At 42.9% G+C, this 25,309-nt stretch overlaps 2 protein-coding genes and 1 non-coding gene across 6 annotated transcripts; 1 reads left to right on the forward strand and 2 right to left on the reverse strand.

The window, feature by feature from the left end:
* Window positions 1-246: 246 nt before the first annotated feature.
* Window positions 247-13,493, reverse strand: LOC110975016 (SCY1-like protein 2). Of its 2 annotated transcripts, none has more exons than XM_022227070.2 (16): window positions 13,388-13,493; window positions 11,151-11,392; window positions 10,713-10,870; window positions 10,258-10,399; window positions 9,133-9,282; window positions 8,720-8,935; window positions 8,166-8,282; window positions 7,932-8,057; window positions 7,412-7,588; window positions 6,477-6,599; window positions 5,847-5,960; window positions 5,254-5,386; window positions 4,759-4,877; window positions 4,172-4,272; window positions 3,617-3,722; window positions 247-3,362 (listed from the first exon to the last, which is right to left on the reverse strand). In XM_022227070.2, the coding sequence occupies exons 2-16, from the start codon at window positions 11,301-11,303 to the stop codon at window positions 2,229-2,231; spliced, it is 3,069 nt and encodes a 1,022-aa protein (XP_022082762.2). In that variant the 5' UTR covers window positions 11,304-11,392; window positions 13,388-13,493; the 3' UTR covers window positions 247-2,228. The 2 variants fall into 2 exon arrangements, with proteins under 2 accessions (XP_022082762.2, XP_022082763.2); XM_022227071.2 differs by having other exon boundaries at window positions 11,151-11,354; window positions 13,388-13,460.
* A 766-nt stretch (window positions 13,494-14,259) lies between these two features.
* Window positions 14,260-14,331, reverse strand: Trnad-guc (transfer RNA aspartic acid (anticodon GUC)). The gene has a single exon. It is a non-coding gene; the product is annotated as a tRNA-Asp (tRNA).
* Window positions 14,332-14,685: 354 nt separating this feature from the next.
* Window positions 14,686-24,684, forward strand: LOC110975070 (uncharacterized). Of its 3 annotated transcripts, none has more exons than XM_022227191.2 (14): window positions 14,686-14,810; window positions 16,243-16,442; window positions 17,176-17,317; window positions 17,637-17,714; window positions 17,992-18,069; window positions 19,007-19,096; window positions 19,430-19,500; window positions 19,630-19,812; window positions 20,346-20,547; window positions 21,447-21,626; window positions 21,919-22,152; window positions 22,571-22,731; window positions 22,897-23,073; window positions 23,434-24,684. In XM_022227191.2, the coding sequence occupies exons 2-14, from the start codon at window positions 16,287-16,289 to the stop codon at window positions 23,554-23,556; spliced, it is 1,875 nt and encodes a 624-aa protein (XP_022082883.2). In that variant the 5' UTR covers window positions 14,686-14,810; window positions 16,243-16,286; the 3' UTR covers window positions 23,557-24,684. The 3 variants fall into 3 exon arrangements, with proteins under 3 accessions (XP_022082883.2, XP_022082884.2, XP_086986687.1); XM_022227192.2 differs by lacking the exon at window positions 14,686-14,810 and adding an exon at window positions 15,175-15,337; XM_087130561.1 differs by lacking the exons at window positions 14,686-14,810; window positions 16,243-16,442; window positions 17,176-17,317 and having other exon boundaries at window positions 17,638-17,849.
* Window positions 24,685-25,309: the final 625 nt, after the last annotated feature.

Here is a 25,309-nt window from a genome sequence, read left to right on the forward strand (position 1 = left end):
TTGACGCATTGATAGTGCGTCACAGGACAAACCCTTTTCATAGTAAAATCACAAAGCGATTAACTTCATTATGCTTATTTACTGCAAAGCTCGAGTTTTAGCCATCACCCGCCGTTCTCCAGTAGCATCTAAACCACCCAAAATCGACTTTAATTTGGCCTGATCCAGATTTAAACAATAAAGGTCAGAAACCGAACAAACAATTTAAGAACATCTTAAATACAAATAAAACTACTACACAATAAATTCATTCAAAATTGCAATATTTACTCACCTTTTTGCTTTTTGTGTTACATCATAATTGCACAGTTTGAAAATTAATGACATAATTAAACACCAATTTATGCTTAATGTAAAGATTAATGTTCCTCCACATTAATAGTACTGAGTAGTGACTATCAGGTAACCCACTGATTGATGCAAATACAAATATATTAACACAACAATTCGTAAGCCTTGTTTTTGTTGTTTTTGAAGTTTTGTTTTGATGTTTTTGTTAGTTCCTGTGCAAACTTCTCAATGTCTGTTTTTTTATTATATGTGTGCCTTAAAAATTTTTGTATTTTGTTTTTAATGCTGTGTACTGTTGGACTTTTAATTATTTTGCGAGTATATCATAACTAATATGAATAAATCTGTAATGATTATAATTGCTGGGCACCTGTGGAAAACAGTGCTTGACACCGACAGGTCTCCCCAGGGTAAAAAAGAAATAAAATAAAATTAAAAAATGGGTGGAGAATATCTACAAATTATGTATTGCAGTACATAATAGGCGCAATATTTAATAAACTAAATACATCAACATGTATATTACTAATCGTGCAAATCACATTTTAATAACATTAAATGTTGCGATATGGAACACCTCACTGTTGGACGGAACAAGCGGTGTAGAATTATTTTCCCTTAGATGCATGCAAACGGTGGGTAGAAATAATGGTTTTCGACATTTTTCTTGGTGTATCCACGTCCTGAGTTGGGGGGAGGGAATAAAAATGGAAATTATTTTTATATTTCATCCGTAAAAGAATTCTATCCCCCTTGTTTATAGATTGTAACTGCTTTCAATTCCTAAATGAACAAATACGCGTAATAACAGTAAAATAAAACAAGATGTGGCAAGTCCCCCCCTCTTGAATATGCCTCTGAGTTTTCTTTGTGTACTGTCCAATATGTCTTACAGGTCATCCTACAATTAGCCTTTAGCCCTGACCACAACTGAGTACCTACAGAGGAGGCATCTACAAACAGGTGGCAAATTAATGGGATATATGCCCACTTATCATGCAGACACTGGACTTTGGCAGCATGCAACAATCATGATCAAAATAAGGCATGCATGACTTTCAAATTTTTATATGTAACAAGTCAAACAAAAAGACTTCAAATACGTAAGAACACTTATATGGCTCTACAAAACGATACAGCCAGTTTGCAAATGTGACAAAGTTGGATTTGGGCGAGATTCTTGAAATGTTTCAACAGACCAGAGCTGAATGGACTTGTTCAGAAAGACTTGCAGTACATTATGCAAGGTATCAATCCATGACTATGAAAGGGTACATTGTTAATCAAAAACTGTGCCAGTGACCTTTGCTTGTAAGGCAAACAAAGAGTAGACTCCATTCAAATCTGCCGTAACTGACTGAAAACTGTAAAACTATAAAAGGACAGCAATATTTGAGGTTTTAGTTACAAAGCATTTTGATGCTAACTGAAAATTCCTTTGCGCACTTACCATGTCATTTGGGCAACTTGCAACCATGTTAAAATCTACACAGTAGCAAGGTAACACTAAAGAAAAGTCAGCCTAGAATGGAGACTAATGTGGATACGAAAGCACCAGTAGCCAGATGGCTGTGCAAACAGTGAATGTGAGATTAATTTATGTAGGGTCTCTCACTGTAACCTGTGTCTGTGAACTAAAGTCCACCATTTGTTTGCTGTCAACACCAGAAGTATTGGCAATAAAATTTCCATAAATAAAACTTTGTGAAAATATTACAGGACTAAATCGGAGTAAATCCAGTCTTCCAGCCTATCCAAATGAATATCAACATTACATAACTATTGGCTACAAACGTAAAACAGACTATGCAAATGAAGTTTTCAGGGAGGCATTGCTAAAATTATCAAGCAAATTAACAGTGGAATGTTCTGCTCCGACAATCTTAGTGGGATGATAGGTCATCATTGGTTAAGTACATGTCATATCAAATCAATCTTCATCCCAAGAATCCCATCAAATTGTCAGATCTCTGCTGCTGTGTTTTTCCTGACTGGCTACTACCAGCCAGTGGGTCAAATCCTCCCATCATGCCTTGCTGTCCTGCCATGGAACTCTGGGAGCTTCCCATCATGCCTTGGGATGGTCTACCTATCATACCCTGGTTGCCTCCCACAAATCTCTGTGTGCCGCCCATCCCAGCTTGGTTCCCCACCATGGCTTGGTTTGCCATCATGCTTTGATTTCCCATCATGCTTTGATTTCCCATCATGCCTGGATTTCCCACCATGCTCTGGTTTCCTGTTATGCCCTGGTTTCCCGTCATGCCCTGACTTCCCATCATGCTCAGATTTCCCATCGTGCCTGGATTTCCCATCATGCCTGGATATCCCGTCATGCTTTGCTTTCCCGTTATGCTTTGGTTTCCAACCATGCGATGGGATCCCATCATGCCTTGTGTTCCTGTTGATGATTTGGGTGCCATTTGATTTAGCGTCTGTTTTGGCTTCTGAGAAGGTCCAAGCAGGTTATCCAAGGCAGCCATGTTAGGTTTTTGAGCCACTGATGACTGGCTGTTGGCCATTCCTCCAAAACCTGTCCCAACTGCTCCACTTCCAAGAGAAGCCTGACTAGTCTTTATTCCAGTCCCTCCAGATCCAATTGAGGAATTCATACCCCATGTCTGGCCTCCCCCACTGCTGCTAATGCCGAACGAAAGAGCGGCTGCATTTGAGCCTAAGCCACCCGCTGTCAAGTTTGTAGCAGTCAGACTGTAGTTAGGTTTTGAGTTCAGTGATGAGTCAAGCAGTGTGCCAGACAAATCCTTGGACTGTGGTTTCGGCTCTGGTGTCTTAGTCTTTCCTCCAGCCGTTAGTGGCTTCTGCTTCTTTGCCCTCTCTTGAAATTCCTGCTCACTCAGAATTCTTTGCTTCTCCTCCATCGTCAGTGATACCTGGGTCGGCTGTTTGTATTTCGCGGCCGTTGATGATGATGGGGAGGAAGAGGAAGATGGGGAACTGGTTTGGCCCGGTTTGGAGCTGCTGGGACTGGTTCCACGATTGATTGCCTCAACTTTGTTGCTGGCGTCACCAAGGTACTCACTCAGACCAAACGTCTTGAACATGTCATCCATCTGACATGGACAAAAATAACGGTTAAAGATGAACAGAAAAAAAAAATCCACTTTTTCACTTAGCAAATAGTCACATGAATTGGTCTGAACTCGGTTTTCAAAATGTCAAATCACAGAATTATGTGACTTTCGCGTTTTTCTTCCAAGAATTGTCTAAAGGTGTTCATCACAAGCAATGCATTTTGTTGGCATTCAAGGTTTTTGGGAAGCCTTTAAACGAAAGGAAAGCGAGCGACTGGTTGAGTGAAACTTACCATGGATCCGGTCTGGCCGGCGCTGTTACTGATTCCCATTGTTGCAAAAGGATTCTCCTCTGCCTTGGTCTGATGCTGGAGCCTTTGGTTGAAATCAATGGATGTTCTAGGATGAAGGAATGAAAGACACAGATGCAGATTATATTGCAAATCTACCTCCATATCTTTACTGTGGTCATGGAGTTATGTTACCACTGATCACTGCGACGATGCACGACATTTGATGCAGTAATCCACACAATGTGAAATGCATATTCCATTCATTCAAAGAGGGCAGTTTGCACCTAATGTCTAGAAATTTTTTTCTGAACAGAATGAGCTCAGATGACAAGTGAGTTTGTCAGACCGAGAACAGAAACAAGTGATGTGGCTAAGAGTTTGTTTTTTTCTTTCAATGGAGGTTCCCAAACCGTGTTGGCCTTGTCTCCAGGAGTAACTCCCCCCTCCCCGAGATATGCCACTGTCTCACACTAAACAAGAGGCTACAGGGACAAAACCCTGAAGTGCAGTGAAAGTAAATCACCAAGTTTTTCAGGCATGGACAAGCATACTTACTTTTGCTCTTCTTGCATTGAGTTGAGTTGCTCCAGTTTCCCGCGTTGTTCACTTTCCACGTGACGGAGGAGTTCTTTGATCACAGACATAAAAGCGTTGAACTGCATCCCCCCCCCCAAAAAAAACACACAGACAAAAACTAGAGAGAATCCTGATGCTTCTTTAATTACGTGGCTATTACTGGGTGCTAAGAAGCCAAGAAGGTCCTGGGAATATACGCATCCTTGTGGGAATTTTCTTTTTGTGTCCCTAGGCAAGATATTTTGCTCAATCCGGGAGCAGACAGAGATTGCAAGGGTACCTCAAAGGGCCAAGCTCTTACAAATGTTTGACCAGGGGTTTTACTGCTCGTCGGGGAAATGGAAAAGTTTTAAAGTGACTGGTGTCGATGAGGTGCTTCAATGCACAACAAAAGAGCAAAAATCTTGACATGGGGTTGAGATGATGGTTGGAGCAAGAGTGGTTGGTGGCAGCAGTTTGAACGTCATTCACAACTCTAAAAAATGTCTGGATATTATCCCTGTTTACCAAAAAAAAAGAACGCTCCAAGTAGCCACCCCTTGGGATATATTGGCAAGTTTCCTGACCTGATTCAAGTTGAGGTTATTATCGATGCAGAGCGGGAAGAGGAACGGAAGCAACTTGGTAGCAGCGAGTTCCTTCGTCACACCCAACTTCTTGTGGCTAATGGCCAACTTGACGATCCCTAAAAGATGCCAGAGCATGCAGATATGACATCTACAAAATGTTCCAGCGATGCACGTAAAATTTCCAGTCTTAATTTCATGTACGGATGACTGATGAAAAATATCTGAATTTGAAGACCTTTCCAAGATCAACTGCTTCAAGTCTCAGAGATAAAAACTACCTACTTATGACTCATGATTAGTTCTGATGCTGCCAATATATGAAAATGTATTCACGCAAAATTTGTATCCACAGGACAAGATAGAAGGCAATTATGCATTTGGCTATTCAATTCAGCATACAATCCAAGCTGCTATCTCAATCACAAACAACTCCTAAATGAACAAAGATCGGCCACAAGGTCACAAATATTCATGAAATGCTTGCATACTTACCCAACATGCCCATGAGAACTGCAGGTTCTCTGGAAGGAATTGCCATGACCATTGGTAGCACCTCGTCGATAACGAACCATTTATCCATGTGGTCCATCAACTTGCCTGTGCAGACAAGAGACCCAACGCGAGACTGAAAAACAAAAAATTTGTTACCGATGAAAAAATGCCTCCTTCAGAATATGACACCATGAATATTCAAAACAGAAATCCAGATCCACTTCAAGAATCCACTTCAAGAATCAGACAATGGAAAAAAGTATAAAAAAAGACTGCTGAAAGAAAACAGTATTATGTTTATTGACTGGTCACGGGGGCAATAGTGCATATTATACTCACCCCGAAGGGCAATAATCTGACACTGAGAGTGCCACAGTCAAGGCAAAAGGTCATTTGGCCAAGATGTCTTATTGTGCATCAAGTTTGGTTTTGTCAGACACAGACCATACCTGAATCACTTGGCAGTGGCTTGAAATTACGCACAAATCTATGAAAAGAGGCTGCAGCCGTAACCACAGACTCATGGCCATGTAAGTTGGACATGGCCTCAGATCATGTGAATAGCTTCGACAGACAGACCGAGCTCTACTTACCGATAAGCGGTCAGTTTCCAGACACAACTTCTTAATGCGAGGCATGATGGCATGTTTCATGGAAGCCTGGTCAATCAAACTGGCAAAGGTGGGGAGGATCGTGAGACAAAGTTCCTAGAGGGGCAAAAAGACGACGACAACGTAAACGAGATTATCTGGATCCGGAGCGTTCGTCTGCGTGTTAAGCTTTGATGGGGATACATCACTCCCCTGGATGGAAGGTTTCGGGCATCGTCCTCAGGTGTCTGGGTTGGTTTGTCAGTCCGTCTGTCTGTCTATCTGTCTGTGGTTCTGTCATCCTCAGTTTGTTTAGGTACAGCTTTAGTTGTACTCTGCTGCAAGGGAAGCTCGAGGGCACTAGCAGATAAGAGGCAAGGCATTGTTTCAGATGTGTTCCTTTGGTACTTGGGTACGTTTGTCGGTCCGCCTACTGGCAAGCTAATGAAGATGTTCCCAGTCTAATTTAACTTGTATCACGGCTAAGGGTGCCTCTTGGATTTAGTATATGAAAGTTATAGCTTTTGGTGTTCTCTTGTCCTCAGGAAAAAGTTTGTCTGTCTGCCTGTCGGTAAACCATTAACCAGCCCTTGATCTGCTCACTTGACGGCTTGGCTTGTACCAGAGTCTCACCTGTATCTGTGGAGCAGGTGCCTCTAGTGCTCGGTAGACCAGAGGTAGGACGTGGTTTTTGATATCGTCTGGAGGTGTCTTGGTCAACAGCATGTCCATCCTCTGCATGAAGATCAGCATCACCTGCATGGGTAAACACGTTCCACAGGTTCGCTCAAAAGTCGGAGGAAAGCTCTAATTCTCAATGCCGTAATAACAGAGGCGTAACTAGGGGCAACTTTCTGGGGGGCAGCCGGGGGTGCATATATTTTTCAAGGGGGGCACCACGAGGAAATAAGCTAGTTGCATAGCTAGATAAACTCAACGGAGCTATTCAAGGGAGGGAGGAGCGGCACCCAGGGGGGAATAGGCATCCTGTGCCCCTATAGTTACGATCCTGTGTAATACTTTTATAAAACCTGAGGAGGAGAGGTGGATGTGAAAAATATTGAATGTTTGACGTTCTTGTAATGGAAAGAATAATTTCATTGGGTGAAAGATTGACTGTTCCATTCCACTGAGAATGTTCCATTCTACCCAGCTTCACCTCCTGGAATGGAGCATTCAATCTGGCACCTATCAGTGAAAGATTGAATGTTCCATTCCACTGAGAATGTTCCATTCTACCCATCATCACCTCCTGGAATGGAGCATTCAATCTGGCACCTATCAGTGAAAGACTGAATGTTCTATTCCACTGAGAATGTTCCATTCTACCCATCATCACCTCCTGGAATGGAACATTCAATCTGGCACCTCAGGAAATTGTTACATAACACCAACATTCGTTAATTGCATAACATTATATTTATTCACTCATTAATGAACATAGCCCACAGAGTTTTGGTTGGCACAGGTTTAGTAGGTATGGCAGTTGGGGCAATACTGGGACTATGGGTTAGAATTGTGGACTTGAAATACAGTGGCTGGACTCATTTGACTGCATTGTCTAGTACCTGGACTGGTTCCTGTACTTTGAAGACCGGTTTGAGTTCTGGCAGGACTAGCCTGATGTACTCCTGGTCTGTGCAGCTGTCCGCAATGTGCAGAAGGTTGGGCAGGACGAAGGGTATCATATCTCGGTTAACGAGCTCCTTGCTCAAGCAGGGCAGGACTCGCTGGTGAACCACACGCTGTGTGGATGAGACAAAGAGTTCTGAAACCTCTCGATCTGAGCACAATTTCTGAAGCAAGCTGTACTGTGTGGGCAGGTGCAATATGCAATGCAAAGTGCCAGACCACTATGGAGTGAAAATTTAAGACTGCCCAATTTATCAACTGTGAAGAGATTTTATGACTGAAGACTTATAGTCTCTCTGTGTTTCAAAACAGCTAAGTGGAGATGAAGGGCCTAGAACAAGCGCAGGACCATTTGGATGACCAATTCAATCCTTTTGGGGGGGGTGATTATAGATGGGAGATGATCTTGCTGGAATCAATGGAATGTTTAAAATGGCTTGGACAATAATTGCCTACCTTGGGAAGATTTGACAAGACTTTGGGAAGCCCTTTGAAGAATTGTGACTTGGCAAGGTTATCTCGTTGGAACAGCGAGTCCAAATACTGCAAGGTTATGGAGCCGACATCCTCAAAGAACGGGATCTGAAATATGTTCAGTTGCACCCAAGAAAAGGTAAACTGAAAAATTCTCACACTTAAAGAAAAGTCTCTGCTGGAAAAAAAAAAAACATGCTCTGGCAAAATTGGCACCTTTGATATCTGGTCAGCATCGGGTCGCACAGTGGGAGTAGCGCTGAGTAACATCTTGACGTACTCCTTTAGACCATCGCTGAGACTGCCCAATAATGATAGGTTCAGACATTTGAGCTGTCAAAAAACAGAGATTGAGCATCTTGAAGAAACAATTAATCAACCAATCAGGTGCATCATTATCATGGAAAACACTCCTCTGAACTAAGGCATGATGGGAAGACGTTTGAAATGTCTTCACAATGGTTATTCCAGATTCTTTTAAATTACTGCAAACTTGAAGGAATGAGCGAGGATTCAGAATGGAGACGGTGAACACTGGGCATAGATTTGTACTGACGAGTGACATGGCTACTATTTCACAGACCTTGTCTTGGTTATTCCCATCGTCTAAGGATTCTGAACAAGTCTTGAGGTTCTTTTGGTAGTAATTAAGAAAGTTTACATTCTATGTGGGTCATGATGGCAACTGTGTCCATGAGCAAGATAGTCTACAGCAATATTTCCTGATAACGGCCAACCTGTCTTGCTAATAACTGTATAGGACATCGTACCTGTTGGCAGTTGCGCTTGAAGGTCTGCAAGCTCTCGTTGCAGTCAAATAGCGTCTTGCCCCGGTTCATGGTGGCGTACATTAGCATGCCAAGGGAGAACATGTCGCTTGCCGTCTCGCAGCTCATTGTCAGCACGTACTCTGGGGCCAGGTACTCTAACCTCGGCTGAGCCGCAGCCGGGAAGTCAGGGTTCCACTCTCGCATCGGGAAAGTTGGCTGTCGTTGGAAAGGGAACAACAAACGCCAATGACTCCGGCTTGATGGAAATACCAAAATCAACGAATCAAAGCTTAGTCCCTGCATCGAGGTGAATTTCGGAATCTCTCAGAAATATGCAGTAAAGGTCTATGCATTGAGGCCAGAAGAGAACAATGCTTCAACAGGAGAGTAAGTTACAGCCAAAATCTCCTTACCGCTTGGTCTTGGGGCGTGACGGACTGACTGCAGAAATCAAACCCTGCCAGTTTCCATGCTCCACTGGCATTCAGAATAATATTCTCGGGGACAACATTACTATGGATCATATGGACATCATTGTGGAGAAATTTCAGCCCTTCCGTAACCTGTAAACAGAAGATTCAGCCAACGTTAAGGGCTGTCGCAAACTACCCGGCAGGACAAAACTTTGAACATTCTTGCTGCTTGCAGATGTGACCTTGTGTTAGCATTCTATGCCGATACATATACAGTTATAAAGCCCAAATTCTTTGTAACCTTTGAAAACTGTGGCAGTTTTCTGTTTTGTTAAAATATCTGAACTGGACTGACGATCAACCAAGGCACATGAAAATGCGAATTTCCTTTGCAATAGCTCATCTGGGCAAATATCTAAGCTTTTGGTTGTCAATTCTATGGTCCTTTGGCTGTAAATCCTATGTTACCCGAATCTGGACTAGGTATAAATAATTTCTGGCTTATCCACAAAGTAAATATTCTAACATGGGAGAGTCTAGGTCATGTTCTACTTTGAACGTGAATCTGTCCTTGAATGTTAGACATCAGCAAACCTACTGATCCTAAATAGAGCAACAGTCATGAGAAGGACCATTGTCTAAATAATGGCCCCTAGTTCTACACATTCCATTGTGAAGATAATAGGTTACATAAGTCTTAGAAACTGCTCTTGACTAGAGATACATGTACGGACCGTCCGACCATTGATGATATTTGAAGATATTTGAAGATATTAAGATAGTTTGATAGCATTGATATAGCCTCGTTTGTGTAACATGCACCTGCTGTTGTCTCAGCCTTTTCACCCTAACCTTCCCCAACCACACAGAATTAAACAGTAGTAAAGTGTTTAATTCTGTGGGGATAGGTCTGGTAGGCCCATAACAGCTGGCTTTTACATGGGTTTGGCATACCTCAGCAAAACAAAGTCCAACAGCCCCTGTGCACAAAGTCCCATATGGGTGTTTAACTTTGTGTGAATGGGGAAGGTTAGGGCCAGCAACCCTTGGGGGGGGGTTAGGGTTAATATGACAAGCATCATGGCAACAGCCATGGAAACAGGCCTTTCTTATTGAGCCACTCACCTGGAGGAGTCCGTACTTGATCTCAACCTCATACAGCTCGTGACCCTTGATGTTCTCGGGGACCGGGCTCAGGTTGTCATGGCGGCCGAGGATGTTGGCCAGACTTGCAAACACCGGCTCGGTTGCAAAAGCCAGGCTGTCTCTGCCATTTGGACGGGGGGGAAAATGTGACAGAAAAAAAAATCATGTTTCTCGTAACTCCCGAGGCCTTTTAGCCTAAATTTACCCAAAGATGATGACTAAAATATATTTATCATCTTGCAAACTGAAATGAGATATGCCAGAACCCATTCTGTAAAAACAGTGAGTATAAGGATCCTGGCAATCCCTAACAGTCCTCAATCCTTCACCTGTTGGAGGATTGAGGACTGTTAGGGTTAAAAATATCCAATCAAGGTTCTGGACTTCACATGTTTCTTAAATCTAGAGAAAAGTCCCAAGAAAAACAAGTATACCTTGACTCTTCCATTGGGGTTTGGACGGTCAATAAACAGGGGTGTCTGAGTCGGGTCAGCTGGGTGGGGCCCCTTCGCAAAACTTCCAAGACCGCCTCTCTGTCTTTCTTGTAAAAGCGATCCAGGAGTTTCTTTTCAAAGACAAAGATTGCAGCCTCCTGAGGAGAAATGAAGACAAATTCACCAGAATGATGTCTCTGAGAGTACACTTTGTCACGCTATGGAAGAGAATTAGTTATTTAATTAAAGAAGTTGACTTTCCTTTACTGTAAATTTGTCAGCAATTTTTACAGATTTCTGAAATGTACAACACAAAAGCGGGGCAAAGTTCAACTATCTATTTATGATTCTACATTAAGTCAGAAATCTCAGAAATTGAGGCAGTGTTAAGAGCCAACCCCAATGTCAGGAGTAATTTTGCCAAAAGCTACAACGTACCTGCTTGGTCGATCGCTTGACCCCGTGATAGATTTTCCACAGACAGGCCAGCCCGCCACTGGCAATCTGCCCTGCTGTGATGTCATACTGACTGACCACAGGGTTACCAATCAAACCCTCGACGGTGCTCTTCAGCCTGTTTAACATCTCCATGGTGATTAAGCTCCGCTCATCACTCAAAGGGGGTTGCCAATCTAATGCAAACTGACATCATAAAGGGGTTCCGCCTGCAGTTATTCGATCTAGAGATATAAACATCAAATCCATAAAAGTTTTCTTGGGTTTCAGAGATTTAAAGTCAAGTAACCAGATATGAGTGATTCAGCCCTACAGGTATCTGCAGTTAATCATACTTATTTAATGAAACAGCACATGGGGCATGTGGATGTCGAGCAGCACAGAACTGTCACAATCCATCCTGAGCGGCACTGCTGACCGCTGTTACCGCAGTCATGTCGCAAACAGGTTGCCAGAGCTACGGCTAGGTTTATAGTCTGTATGTCTTCGCGTATTTCCAATGTCATGGAGGCCTAGACCGAGCTCTAGACAACAAACTCAGATACAGTCTAACGTTCTTTAAGGTGACAACAAGCCCTTGGGACACAAACGTTTTTCGTCATTTAAATGATCAGAGCGAACAAAGCCATGCCGCAACGTGCAATTCAGACACTAAAATGGAGAGAATGGTGCATCCTGATGATTGAAAACAAAGTCTATGGGAGGCCAAGAAACCTTTCTTAGAGTTTCCATACACAATTGGAAACATTTCTCGGTCCCAAATTCTAGGGCTGAGTCAATTCGAATAATTCACTATTTGAATATTCGACCTTCAATTTGATTGAATCTGAATACATGTAATCGGTTGTGCCAAATGGCAGATCATTGATGAACAAACCATAAATCAGTTGAAGTAACGCACAAAATTGTACATTATAATCACTATAATAGCTTCAGGCGTCTAGGAGTAGCCCTGGTCGGAGAGTGCCTTCATTTATACTACGAATGCACTGAGCTAGTCTAGGGGCTTCTCCAGCCACGATTTAGCAACATTTAAGAGGAGAACAATACTTTTGAATTGTTGTAAGATACAGTTGCTTTTCAATTGAATCTGCTTGTAACAGGCCTCCATGAACCCCGTGCCCTGGATTACATGGGGTTTGGGTGTTTTATTTCACTTTGAGAAAAGTGTGGTTTGATGCATTCACTTTCCCACTCTGGTTTGCGAGCTCTTCGCTGACAAGACTTCCGCCAAAGCCATTTTGACCGTGGAAATCTGCCTTTGCCCTGGTTGAAATGGAGGAAACGGTCAACAGGGTCGCTAAAGTGCACAGAGGCACTTTGAAAAAAAAGGAGTTTAGCGCCAGGGCATGGATTGATTTATATTGTATCGATTGACTGAAATAGTTTTGATAGAACTGCAAGTAGGCCTATAATAAACTAGGCCTAACCTTTATTTTTCCTCTAATAATTACACTGCGGTGAAAAAACGTCACCACCATTTCGGCTTGTTTGACCCTGAAAAAGCTGTTGCCCTTGGTTCCCTCAGTGGGAGAGAGTTGTTTGTGTAACCATCATTGCGAAATGGCATGTACAGTGTAAATTGGGGAAGCAGTTCCATATATGTACATGATATATGGACCCACTTGACACCCTGTGCACAAACCCTATGCATGTGGCATATGTTTTTTAAGTAAACGACTTGGTTTTTCTCTCTCCTAAATTGAACCTTTCTTGACATGTTCTGCTTTCTGATGGGTAATTACTAGGCCACTGTAGGAAGCAATTACTGGCATCCGTAGGCTGACATGTTGTGCATGTGAACACTGGTTGGTAATGCCAATGGTGTGTATGGTGACGGGGTTTGTTTTTCCCTTTTGCACTAGTTTCAGGCTTGTCAGGGGTGTGCATTGTGAATGTCCTATGGTTAGTTGGAATATCAAACGTTTACTTCATGTACTTGCTCAACATTGAACATGTTGAGAGTCGAACGTCGAAGAAAGAACGAGGAACTAGGCTAGTTTGTAATTTAGATCATTTTCTATCCCAAGAACCATGAGAACTACTAGCGCTTCACAGGAATGAAATCATTTATAATTATGTTCACCTGGACAAACCATATGAGACCAGTCTGAAAAACATCTGAGTTTCTGTTCCTTGCTCTATGGTTAAATCACAAATTAAAGTACACCAATAGCCCAGGAATTATGTGATTAGTGAGTAAAAAGCAGAACGCCCACCTTGTAAGTTGTACCCTGTTGTACAATTTTTGTTTCACGTCCAGAGAACGTCAAGTGCGCCCTCCATTGGCAACTCAGTTGCGGTAGTTCTCCATCAAGCCCCGGGCCGTGGTCGCGATGAAGTGGCGTTTTACTGTTGCCTTCAAGACGTAGCCATAATTAAGACACGACCCAACTCGTGGTGTTATCCTTTTGAATGATGAAGGCCGGGCATTAAAAAAAAAACTTGTTTGAGCCATGCAAAAACTATAGACACAGGGTCACATTTTAATTGGTTTTAATTGAAATAACCCGAAATGAAAATGCGCTAGTCATGATTAAGTTTGCTAGTTTTTAAAGCAAGGAAATTTATCGTTGAATCCTAGGCTACTCACTTTCAGTACAGTAACAAACTCTACAAAACAAAGGTTGCAGTTTTTGTGAATAATGATGCTCATGAATGTCTCTACTAATAGTTTCTTTCCCATTCTTTTAGCCCCGGTCCACTTTTGTCATTAAAAAAAATTGTCTTTTGATGATTTAAGAAGTCAAACCAGACACGTTTTTAAATTTCAACTTCGAACAAACAATATATAAGCAGTTAGAATAAAGTTAGGTAAAACAAGTTCTCTCAAAACTATCAACCTTCTGCTGACATCTATGCCGGAGCCAACTGAACTTTTTCCTCCAATTACCCAAACCATGCAAACGGAAATCAGTTCCCACATCATAGATTTTCCTACTATGGCGATTTTACTTGCAAATTAAAGGAGATTATTAGTAACAATTGGGGAGGAAAAAAACAAGTCAGACTAATCTGACTCAATGAAGAGTTGACTGTAGTGATATTGGGAAAAATGTAAAATAGGTAATTAGACAACAAAAGAACAACCCTCCCCGGCGGGGAATCGAACCCCGGTCTCCTGAGTGACAGTCAGAGATACTAACCACTATACTACCGAGGATTTACAATTTGTACGAAGAGTTTTAACTTTATAAAATATTGATTAAAAGAAATTCGATTAAGGTACATTTCCTGCTTTTTATAATAGATTTTAGCACTGCAATTACGAAACTTATATATGAAAGTATCTTTTTTTTGGTTTGGCCTTTCATTTGGGAACTTACATGAAAGTTAATTTAGAGCACTCTCCTATATATATACCGTCCCTCTGCACATCTTTCCCACCTCCATGCTCCGCACGAGAAATTACTGGCTAACGGAAAAAACAAAAAAATTAGTAAAAAATTTCAATACAAATAAATATTTCAAATTTCAAATAAAATTGAAGTGATATTAATGATTTGAGATCTTTTGATAGCACCATTATGAATGTGTGAGTGGCACCCCCGGTCAAACAACGTTTTGCATACCTATGCGTAATTTTTGCTGCGCAATCGTTCGTCAAGACAAAAATGCGCCAAAACGGCCAACAACAAACAGGTGAGAAATGGTGGCGTTTTATTGTCTCCCCGATTTTGATCAGAGCTTAATTTTGGAACGTTGATGATGAACCTGTATTGATTATTTCCGATGTCAACATTTTTTGACTGAAAATACCCACAAACATGCAAATAAGTTTAGAAAATTGCACGGAATTGTAGGTAATATCTCCCACAATGCCGCTCCTGAGTGGTGGCCCCTGACCATGAATAACTGTGATTACACTGCGGATCGTGCATCGTAAGTCAAAGTGGTGACAGCTTTATCCACGTTCCTGGGAACCTATGCACGTTCATTTTTTCCCCTCATTTATGGTGCGTTGCATTTTGGGCCTACCCAGAAATCTCAGCCCAATGTCCCAGAATTCAACACAAAAATTCATCACTTTTTGTCGGCTGCATTTGACGAAACCAATGTGCAAAGACTTCTCGAGCAATCTTGCGTGTAAAAAAACTTGATCCAAGCATTTGCTGGGAGAATTAGAAGTGGATCCATTAATCATGACTGAATCGCTTTGTTTGAAAAGGGTGGGTTTCGAAAATAGCAAGAAATTGCATGACACGCTCGAAGCTTTCTGCTGTGCATCGTGTGTACCCCTGCGGGTTTGCCTTGTTCGTATTGTTAGACTTTACGAAGAAAAACATGGAAAAGTTTTTTCTCAAAACCAATGTTTGCAAAAAGTGTGGGGAAAAGTCCCGAACAGTAGCAACTAGCATGTTTTCCCCTGATACCAAAATGCATAGCCATCCCATGTGTATTTATATATGAAAGGCGATGTGATCATCGTGGCATGCATTTTCAACCTTGAAAATTGTCAAGTAGGCATACCTAGCTAGGCCTTCTGTTAACCGAACCAAAGAGCAAGGAACAGGTGACACAACTAAGGCCGAAGTAGCCAATGTTCATGGTTTATCAGCACATTTAAGAAAAAACAAATCAAAACTAGAAAAGTTAAGGCATGAAAATGGTTGAGTTATTTGAATTCCTGTTAATGATGGGCCTACTTACATGATGTACATGACTGTCATGTCACAACTTACATGAAACTCCTTGCCAGTAAAGTATGTTGATCTTTCGGAAGCCAAGATATGCAGGCTTCTTGCATGTCTTGATTCAGAGCTTACTTGATGATGACAGATTTTTTTCTATTCATTCACTGATATCAAATCCTGACATTTTTCCGAGTTAACCATTTTTCGCAGTCGGACATCCGTGAACTTCAGTACATTATTGAATAGCACAAAGGGTAAATTTGCCCCTTGCCGTGTGTTGATGAGCCTTGTTGACATCATGCCAACTGCAAGAATACCTACAAGAGACATCCTCAGGCTTAGGATTTTAGATGTCAGGGTTGGGCTATCTTAGGTCATTTACTGTATATAGGCTAGTTTTTATTCTTAAGTAATAACCATTTTAAATTTTTATTCACAAGACTTGTCCTGAACAGGCCAAGGTCACAATCGTCAGTTCGTTGCCATGGAGATTGAGGACCAACCAATCACAGAAGTGGCAGCTGTGCCAGTGGTCAGCATGGCTTCTGGAAATGACCAGGAGGTCATTGGGATGTTACTTGCCCAGCAGGCAGAAAACGAAGAAGGGGATCTGGAAATAGAACAGCCAAGTACATCTGAGGTGTGTGTCAGTGGTTCACAGTTGGGCCGAGTGAAAATGAAGACCTCGTCGGTTTAACTGGAAAAATTAAAAGGGATGAAGAGCCCATTTAACTGGCAAAACAGAAGATAATCAAAACTGGCAGACAGATTCTTCCATTGTATTGACTTTTTGCTGATCAATACGGGCGTTTCACAACAGTGCGCCTCCAAGAGTTTGCAACACATTGACCAATCACAATAACCGAAATCTGTCGACTCAATGTGTGCTTGGAAAGGGTCGACTGATAGCGCTCATTGTGATTGGTATTTCTTTGTGTTTCAAGAAATACTTAAGAGTGGCCCGTGTGATGCGAAATTGGGGTATCAAAAACTGATAATCTTAGAAAACAAAACGAAGATGGAGGGAAGAAGGAAATTGGCAGGTACAAGAAACTTCTGAATTGTTTATTCAGCCTTGGAGTTTGTCCTTTACTATTCTCTGGTTGAACGAGACTGCTCCAAGCACAACGTTATTTCATCTATCCAACATAAATCATAGTAATTATGGCACCAGCAATGTATGGTATGGTACTCTTCAGCAAAATTACAAAAAAAGGGGCAATTTTTCAATCAAATAAGTTGTCATAGTGCTTTGCATACATCCCTCATAAAGTTACCAACCAACCCCTTTTGATTTTTTATAAATTTTGAATCTCCAGTGAAAGACCATTGCAATCAGTTTTCCGAACTTGATACATCTTTGCTTTTTGTAGGCGGAGTCTTCAGTTCTACCGACAGGTACCATAACGTCCACGGTGGGAGACGCCAACACTCTGAGCTTTGGCGATGGACAAAGTCTACATGTGCAGGCTGTGCAGTTCTCCGATGGGTCGACCGCAATCATACAGCAGAAAGGTCGCGACTTCTATCAGTCTCTGTGACGTCCCCCGTCCCTTACTTCCTCTGCGCAGTCCCACCCAAGACGTGGGGATCGTAGCTTGTGAAGAGACAGATGTTCTTAACCCAGGGGCCTAGTTGTGGTAGCAAACCCCGACATATGCTAGTGGGATGCACTTAATCTGACACAGCAGCTTTAGGGGGGTGGGGAGAGTTTGTACATAGGTGTATTACCCTGCTTGACTCTCACGTCCGCTGGTAGATATTCTTGTAACAGCATTTCACAAATTGGTTGGTTGACTTTGAGATGTTGACGTTTTGACACTTTTCTTTGCAGATCTTGTGGACGGTCAGACGGTGCAACTTGCAGATGGTTCCACGGCTTACATCCAACAAATTCCATCACCCGAGAAGAGTGAGTGCTGCACGCTGTATTGTGGCTACTTGAACTGAGCGAGGCTATGTCCAGAAGTCATGGCTATGGCTAGACATAGCGTGGTTGCCTATGGGAGCCATTGGCTTGTGGCTCAGGAGCTATTTTCACCAACAAGTACATAAATATTCCTACTGGCTACAACAGAAACTTGTGAATGTATTGGCAAACCTAGCTCAGCTTGTTTTTTTTAAGAACCAAATTTCAATTGCTGTCTGCAAAATTTGCTCCTTTTGTTTTTTCCTGGCACAATTTTAAGCGTCAAGTTTTGAGGATGGCCAAGCGGTGCAGCTAGAGGACGGCTCCACGGCCTACATCCTAAGGACACAGCCCAAAGGTATGTACAGGAAATACTCTTCAGAAAAATCGGCTTAGAAACTACAAGCGCTTAGCAAAGGTCTGCAGAGAGCCAGTTAACCTCTTTTGGCTGGGATTCTTTTGACCGTGACTGCTGGGCCGCGGTATGCCCAGTATGCAAAGCTCTGTCCAGCAGCAGGCCCATATGGAAGCTGCAGGTGCATGATGAATAGACTGTATGTGTGGTATGCACTAATCCTCACGCAAAGCCGCGGCTGTGGACAGCTGTCAGTATGAAGGGACTAAAAGCCATGCAAGTCTTGTGGCTTTTTGCCAGGTATGCCGCGTTTGCTAAGCACATTCCTTTTGTGCTCAGCAACTTAGTAAGTCCAGGGTTGCCAATTGTCAGGCGATTCCCGTTGAAATTTTTCCAATAAAATATGTGTGGCAATGGAGATAAACGTCTTCGTGCTCTGATGGGTAATGGATGAAAAGCCGTGTCACCTTTATTTCCAAATGGAATAAAATTCAAAGCAACACTGTAACCGTAATTGTAGCGAAATATTCAGGCCTCGTCCCATTTCAGAGTGTTCGGTAAATGAAGTGGATAAGGGGAACAGGGTACGACATGGCTATCCTGTGAATGAAGCCCAAGTTTATTGGGCTATTTGATGAGGCTAACCACCTTGAGCAGAAGCACCCCCTCATTGGTTGAAAAAAACCACCTTGGTCAAGATTGTTCTTTTTGTTATTATTGATGCAGACGACCTCCAACTAATACAATAGGGTCAGGGACCAGTCCAGACCAAGGAGCCTTTGTTGTTAAGAAAATGGCACCCTATCATTATTCAGCCCGAGGCCCATAGGATACTCAAGATTTAAGCCAGTATGGGTCTCAAAATGAAGCAGAGACAGCAGCAAATGAAGTGTGTAACCAAATTTGGGGGGGGGGTAATTTTTGATGTTCTGTTGCCCAGGTCAGAATTTGCAAGCTGTTCAACTCGAGGACGGGACAACTGCCTTTATCCAGACACAAATGCCAGAGGGGTTTCCTGACCAGTCACAAGGTTTGTTATATAAACACCTGACCAATCACAAGGTTTATGTTCTAAGCATCCAATCAATCAAGATTGGTTTCATAAGTATCACGTCATTTCTCTAGCTGACTATCAAGGAGATCAAAGTCATTACATTCTGCCGTCTTTGATGACAAAGTTGAGTTAATACGTAGGCTGTGTTGGAATCTGTGTTATTGGCTTTGGCTTTCGTTTTTAATACGAGCAGACGATGCTTAACAGCTGTAGCCAGAGACGATTGTGTTTCTCTCACATGGCTTGGCAATAATTCAAAAGGATCTGTAGCAATGTCATAATGTGGCTTGTGTGACTTGCATTTGGCAGGATTTTCCAGCACGGACGATGCCGTTGATCCCTCTACCCTCAATGTTCTGGATCAGTTCACCAATCAGCAGGTGCTCCCATTTGTTTCATTATTTCCACGTCTGCCTCAATGCAACCTACATGTTTGTACACTTTGTAAATCCGCATTTTACCCGTCTTGAGGTGAATTAATGACCTCCCAGACTTTTGGGTTTGGCCAGATTGAAAACGACGCCTGCAGTTCTCAGGATCAGCTCCCTAAAGTGAGGAAGCCGGGCCTCATGTCAAACACCAAGACCTACAACCTCGTCAATTCCGGAATGGTGGAAGGCTCCTGCTCCAAAGGCTACAGGTGTCGTTACAATGGATGCGGTCGAATGTACACAACAGCACACCATCTTAAGGTAGGCTTTTCAGGTTGCATACGAACCTTTAGTCTGGAGCTAGGTCTAGGTCTCCACTCCGTCGGAAATATGCAGAGACGCGGAGACTATAGACTCTGGAAACCCGTTTTAAAGGCAGCCTTAGTTTCCTTGTATTTTTGTCTTGCATCTCGTTTTTTTTCTGTCGCAGGCTTTAATCTCTGACATCAACACTGCTTGAAGGCCCACAATGTGTAAACTTGAGATCAGAAGTATTCATTTGGTCGTTATACACTTTGACAGTCCTGTAGCATTAGAGGATTTTTTTTATTGAGTTTCGAACGCCATAGTCAGAGACAGACGAAGCCAGGATTCTGAAAAACCCCATCATAATTTGCCTGTCAACGAGCCATCTGTGGTTAAAACGTTAGCAGTGACTTATATCCTAGCCTGGCACTTTGTTCTAAACCTGCGTATAGATCTTCTGAATTTCCAAGACATGACAAGATAACAGTTTTTTCAAAATGCGACCACTATCAAAGGTGTTCAGTTGACACCTTATTCCATTCTTTCAGGTCCATGAGCGGTCCCACTCTGGTGAGAAGCCCTACAAGTGTGAGGTGCAGGGCTGTGGTAAGGCGTTTGCCTCAGGCTACGGCTTGAAAAGCCACACTCGCGTCCACACCGGTGAGAAGCCTTACCGCTGTCCTGAGGAGATGTGCACCAGGGCCTTCAAGACATCCGGGGACCTGCAAAAGCACGTGCGGACTCACACAGGTGAGCAGAGACTCATCCTGAGGCCACGATTGACCAGTGTGCTAAGTTCCACCCAGTGCGCTTGGCTCCACCTACTCTGCTAGGCTCTGCCCACTGCGCTTGGCTCCACCTACTCTGCTAGGCTCTGCCCACTGCGCTTGGCTCCACCTACTCTGCTAGGCTCTGCCCACTGCGCTTGGCTCCACCTACTCTGCTAGGCTCTGCCCACTGCGCTTGGCTCCACCTACTCTGCTAGGCTCTGCCCACTGCGCTTGGCTCCACCTACTCTGCTAGGCTCTGCCCACTGCGCTTGGCTCCACCTACTCTGCTAGGCATTGCCCACTGCGCTTGGCTCCACCTACTCAGCTAGGCTCTGCCCACTGCGCTTGGCTCCACCTACTCTGCTAGGCATTGCCCACTGCGCTTGGCTCCACCTACTCTGTGAGGCTCTGCCCACTGCGCTTGGCTCCACCTACTCTGCTAGGCATTGCCCACTGCGCTTGGCTCCACCTACTCTGCTAGGCTCTGCCCACTGCGCTTGTGGGCATTATGTACATCTGTCACTGTTCCATGCTGCTCGCTTCACGTCACACATACTTAAATGCGGGTCCGTGAAGGGACATTTGATCATGCTGTCACAGCAATAATTGGTCAAATTATAACAGATATCAATCCATTGAAAGAAATTGCTGGAGAGAAAAGTTCAGAAGAGTTAGGGGAAATCAAAATATCTCTCCTGTTGTATCCATTCTAAAGTTGGTGGTAAGGCAAGGTCCAAAGTACTTAGCTGTGGCTTGAAATTACACACGAGTCTATGGGTAGCGGCTGAAGCCACTTCCCATAGACTCGTGTGTACTCTCAAGCCGTAGCCCAGTAATTGAAATGCGGCTTTGAAATGCTTTGTTGTTCAATGTTGTTAGGAGAGCGACCCTTCAAGTGCCCATTTGAAGGCTGTGACAAGTGCTTCACTACGTCCAACATCCGGAAGGTCCACATTCGCACGCATACCGGGGAACGACCCTACATCTGCGATGAACCTCAGTGCGGTCGAGCCTTTGCCAGCGCCACCAATTACAAGAACCACATGAGGATCCACACAGGTGGGAAACATGGAAGCATTTCCTCTGTCCGATGCGACCTTATATCATTTCATTATGTGTGGTCGGTAACCTGACTTGCAAAGCGTGGACTTTGAAAGATATTGAAGGAAATTGGTTTACTGTTCAAGTGTCAACTGAAATGTCATGCCTGGATTGTTTCGTTGTTGGTTTGAGGGGCTTGGGGTTGGAGTTGAGCTGAAATCTGCTTAACAGCTTGGCAGTTTTTGACCCGGGGTACCTTTTTGCTCAGCGGAAGAGTTAAACACGCCTGGTCCTTACCATTATTCCCCAGGTGAGAAGCCCTACGTTTGCACCGTGGCCGGTTGCGGTAAGCGTTTCACCGAGTACTCCAGCCTATACAAGCACCACGTTGTCCACACCCATTCCAAGCCCTACATCTGTTGCCACTGCGGCAAGAATTACCGGCAGACCTCCACGTTGGCCATGCACAAGCGCACAGCACACGGGGACGTCGAGGACGGCGAAGAAATGGAAGATCAGGCGCAGTTTTTCACCACACACACAGGTAACGTACCCTCCACAATGTTCTCAAAGCCCATAGCAAGCTTCTTAACGTTGTACTGGATGTCATCTTGTTACGTCGGGAGATATCAATTGTCTGTTGTCCATTTATACTGGCATTCATTAATTAATAAGCACTGTGTAAGTGTTAACCGAGGGCTTGTGACAAAATTCATTAGCTTGCTCGGGACTTGAACCCATGACCTACTGCTTGCCAGTGCAGATGTCGTACCACTCAAATCACTGAGCTTGCTGAGGTCAGCTGGCTGGTTTAAGTCAGACTGTGAGGACTGCAAGCAAACATTTCACTGGATGAAATCTGAACTTGTTTAATATCCCTCCCCAAATCTGTCGTCCAAAATAAACTAAAAAAAACTTCCTTAAAAATGAATGTAACAACTAGCCTTGCTTCAATTATCTAGTTGCTGATGCAGGCCCAGAAATTGTTGGTGGTCCCGTGCCAACGTCAATCAGTAAACGACCAACTGTTCAGTATGATATCCCCACTGTGACTAGCGAGGGCGCTACATTGAGCACCGACAATATCGTCATCCATGCCTCAGGCACCAGCCTACTCCAGCAGGTATATTCCATCCATTATTGAATATTCTTATATTTATTTCGAAATTGAATTCTTCTCCAAACCGAATCAATCAGCAGTCACAGTTTTTATATTTTAAAAAATCTGAAAACTCACATTTATGTAAATTTAATTGTGTGAGTATTTTAATCTATTCTCTATTCGCAGGCAGCAGCGGCTAATGTCAGCATGTCTCAGATCAGCGACATTGTCGGCTCCTCCAGCCAAGTCACCATGGTAACCAGTGTGGACCCAGAGGTTGCCATGGCAGCCATCAAGGCAGCAGCCGAGGAGACGGCCCTGCAGGTGGTGACAGGCGATGCCCAGGGACTAACTGAGGACCAGGTACTGGGTAGAATCAAGGGCCAATCCAGGACCTATTTTTTAGGGGTTAGGGGTAGGAAATTTTGGGGAATGTCTATAAATTAGCCTTTAATGCCTTCCCTGAGGGCAAGGCTAAATCTTGGGACTTCTAAAGTCATTTGGAAGGGAAAAAAAAGCACACTTCCTTTTGCAGCCAAAAAAATCGTGCTGGCCTTTTTGGGTGAGAGCCATGGCCCCTAATGTTGACACCCATCCCCCCCATATGCAGCATAGACCATCAGTGGCCATATTCGTTCATTTCAAATTGATTAGTGGAGTGTTCTGTTGATCGGATACCAATTCATCAATTACGAATTGACGGATTGATTTGGATTGTTGCAGAGACAACAGCTGCAAGATGCCATTGTTGCTGTCAATGTCCAGGAGACGCCAGAAGGAGTGAGCATGGAAAATGTAGTCACTGCAGTCGAAACTGACACCGCCATGGCCTCGCTGGAGTCATAGATTGTGTTATCAGAGGGAGTGTGTGGTAAGGTTGGAAGAGCCCTGACTGTGCTGTGTCCAGAATGGGTGCAGTCTCGTATGGTGGTTGTTTGCCTCATATGTACCAGAAGGGTTTTGACAGTACAGAGCAGCGACGGGGGTTTAGCCACGTCATTCACCACAGGCGAAGACCCCTACTTGGTTCCTGACATGCCCTTGTATATGCACAATGTGATCTGTGAAACTTCTTTCAAAGAAACACTCGGTGTCACTCGTATAACAGACTGCTGCTGTCTGTCCATTCAGTCAGAAAATATGTTGGGTAAATTCAAGCCTGCGAGCAGAGTCCACATGCTACTGAGTAGCATTCCGAAAACATGAACGAGTTTCAAGTCAAGATGAACACCCCTACTCGTGGATGGTACCAAGAAAGAAAAGACTTGTTTTGTGTCCTGTTAGCACAACTTTAAACTCCACTGTGTTTTGGACTGAGTTTTGTACTTATTTTTGGAAGTCTTTTGGGGAATTATTCTGAATAACTCCCACTTTGCTTTCTGTAAATGATTGCAAGCTTTAAGATGCAAACTGTAGAGGAGATGATTCTAAACTAATGCCTATGTCTTACGTCAAGTCATAACTAATGCTACACCACCCTGAAAAATGACATTGTAAATAACAAAAGTTGTTTAATTTTTCAATTTATTTCTATTGGAACAAAAGGTGTTTAATTTTTGGATGTATTTGTATGGAACAGCCATGTTTACTTGCACCATGAACATGAGTTTGTGAATTATTAAAATTTTCCATACCTGCAACATTCTGCTGACAGACATACGAGCGATTGCCGTGTCAAGTTTTCAAGATGTCTATACACGTTCACTGCATTATTCTAATTCTCACAAGCCTGAAGATAAGTAATGTGCAGTTAACTTCCATGAACATTAAAATTCCTCTACATATTTGTTCGTCAAAATTTTCTTTGTGGTGTCAATTTCCAATTAATTTGTTGCAAACAATTTAATTTATGATTTACAAGCAAATCTGGCAGCCATCAATTTTCCTGGGAATTAACTCAATGTATTTCGTTTCGTTTCTTCAGGAAACATTCTGAAGTTGGGTGTAAATAAACGTCAGATATATTGATTTTAAGCGTGCATCCTTCAAATTGTATTTCCTGTCCAGAAAAAGGTCTCACTGACAGAGGATTTACATGTATGTACATTGTTACCCAATGCACTCCATCAAACAGCACCACTAATCCTGTTTCCAACAAGGAAACTACCGACCACGTTTCAAATGAGTAAAATAGCGACAGTGAAAATAATTGTGTGTAATAGGCAAAGTCTGAACGTTTTGGCATTTTACTCCTATTTTCATTTGAGATTTTTTTTGCCCCCCCCCAAAAAATATGGTCCCCTCTTAGGTGTACATCCCAGTAAAAAGTCAGTTTTCTCGTTCGTTCCTAAACTTTCAGCTTATTTGACATTGTTCCCGTGTTTCATCGTTTCAGTTAGCTGTGTTTGGTTTTAAGCTATACATTCAAGTTTAGAAATGTACATGGAATGAATGCCCCTTTCGTTAGACACAAAAAGCATCAGAAAAAAGATTCTGGAGAACCATCCGCCATCTTGAAAAAACGTGTACATGTATGTAAGAAGAAAAAAAGGGCCACTTCCATTCTTAACACCTGTTGAGGCGAGAAACTATTTTACTGGCCTTAATACCTTTATATAGATAGCCACATACATGCACACATAAATATTCAATACCGAAT

The sequence above is a fragment of the Acanthaster planci genome, linkage group LG20 (assembly GCF_054643075.1).
Source record: "Acanthaster planci isolate LZ-2023a linkage group LG20, COTS_SCS, whole genome shotgun sequence".
Lineage (NCBI taxonomy): Eukaryota > Metazoa > Echinodermata > Asteroidea > Valvatida > Acanthasteridae > Acanthaster > Acanthaster planci.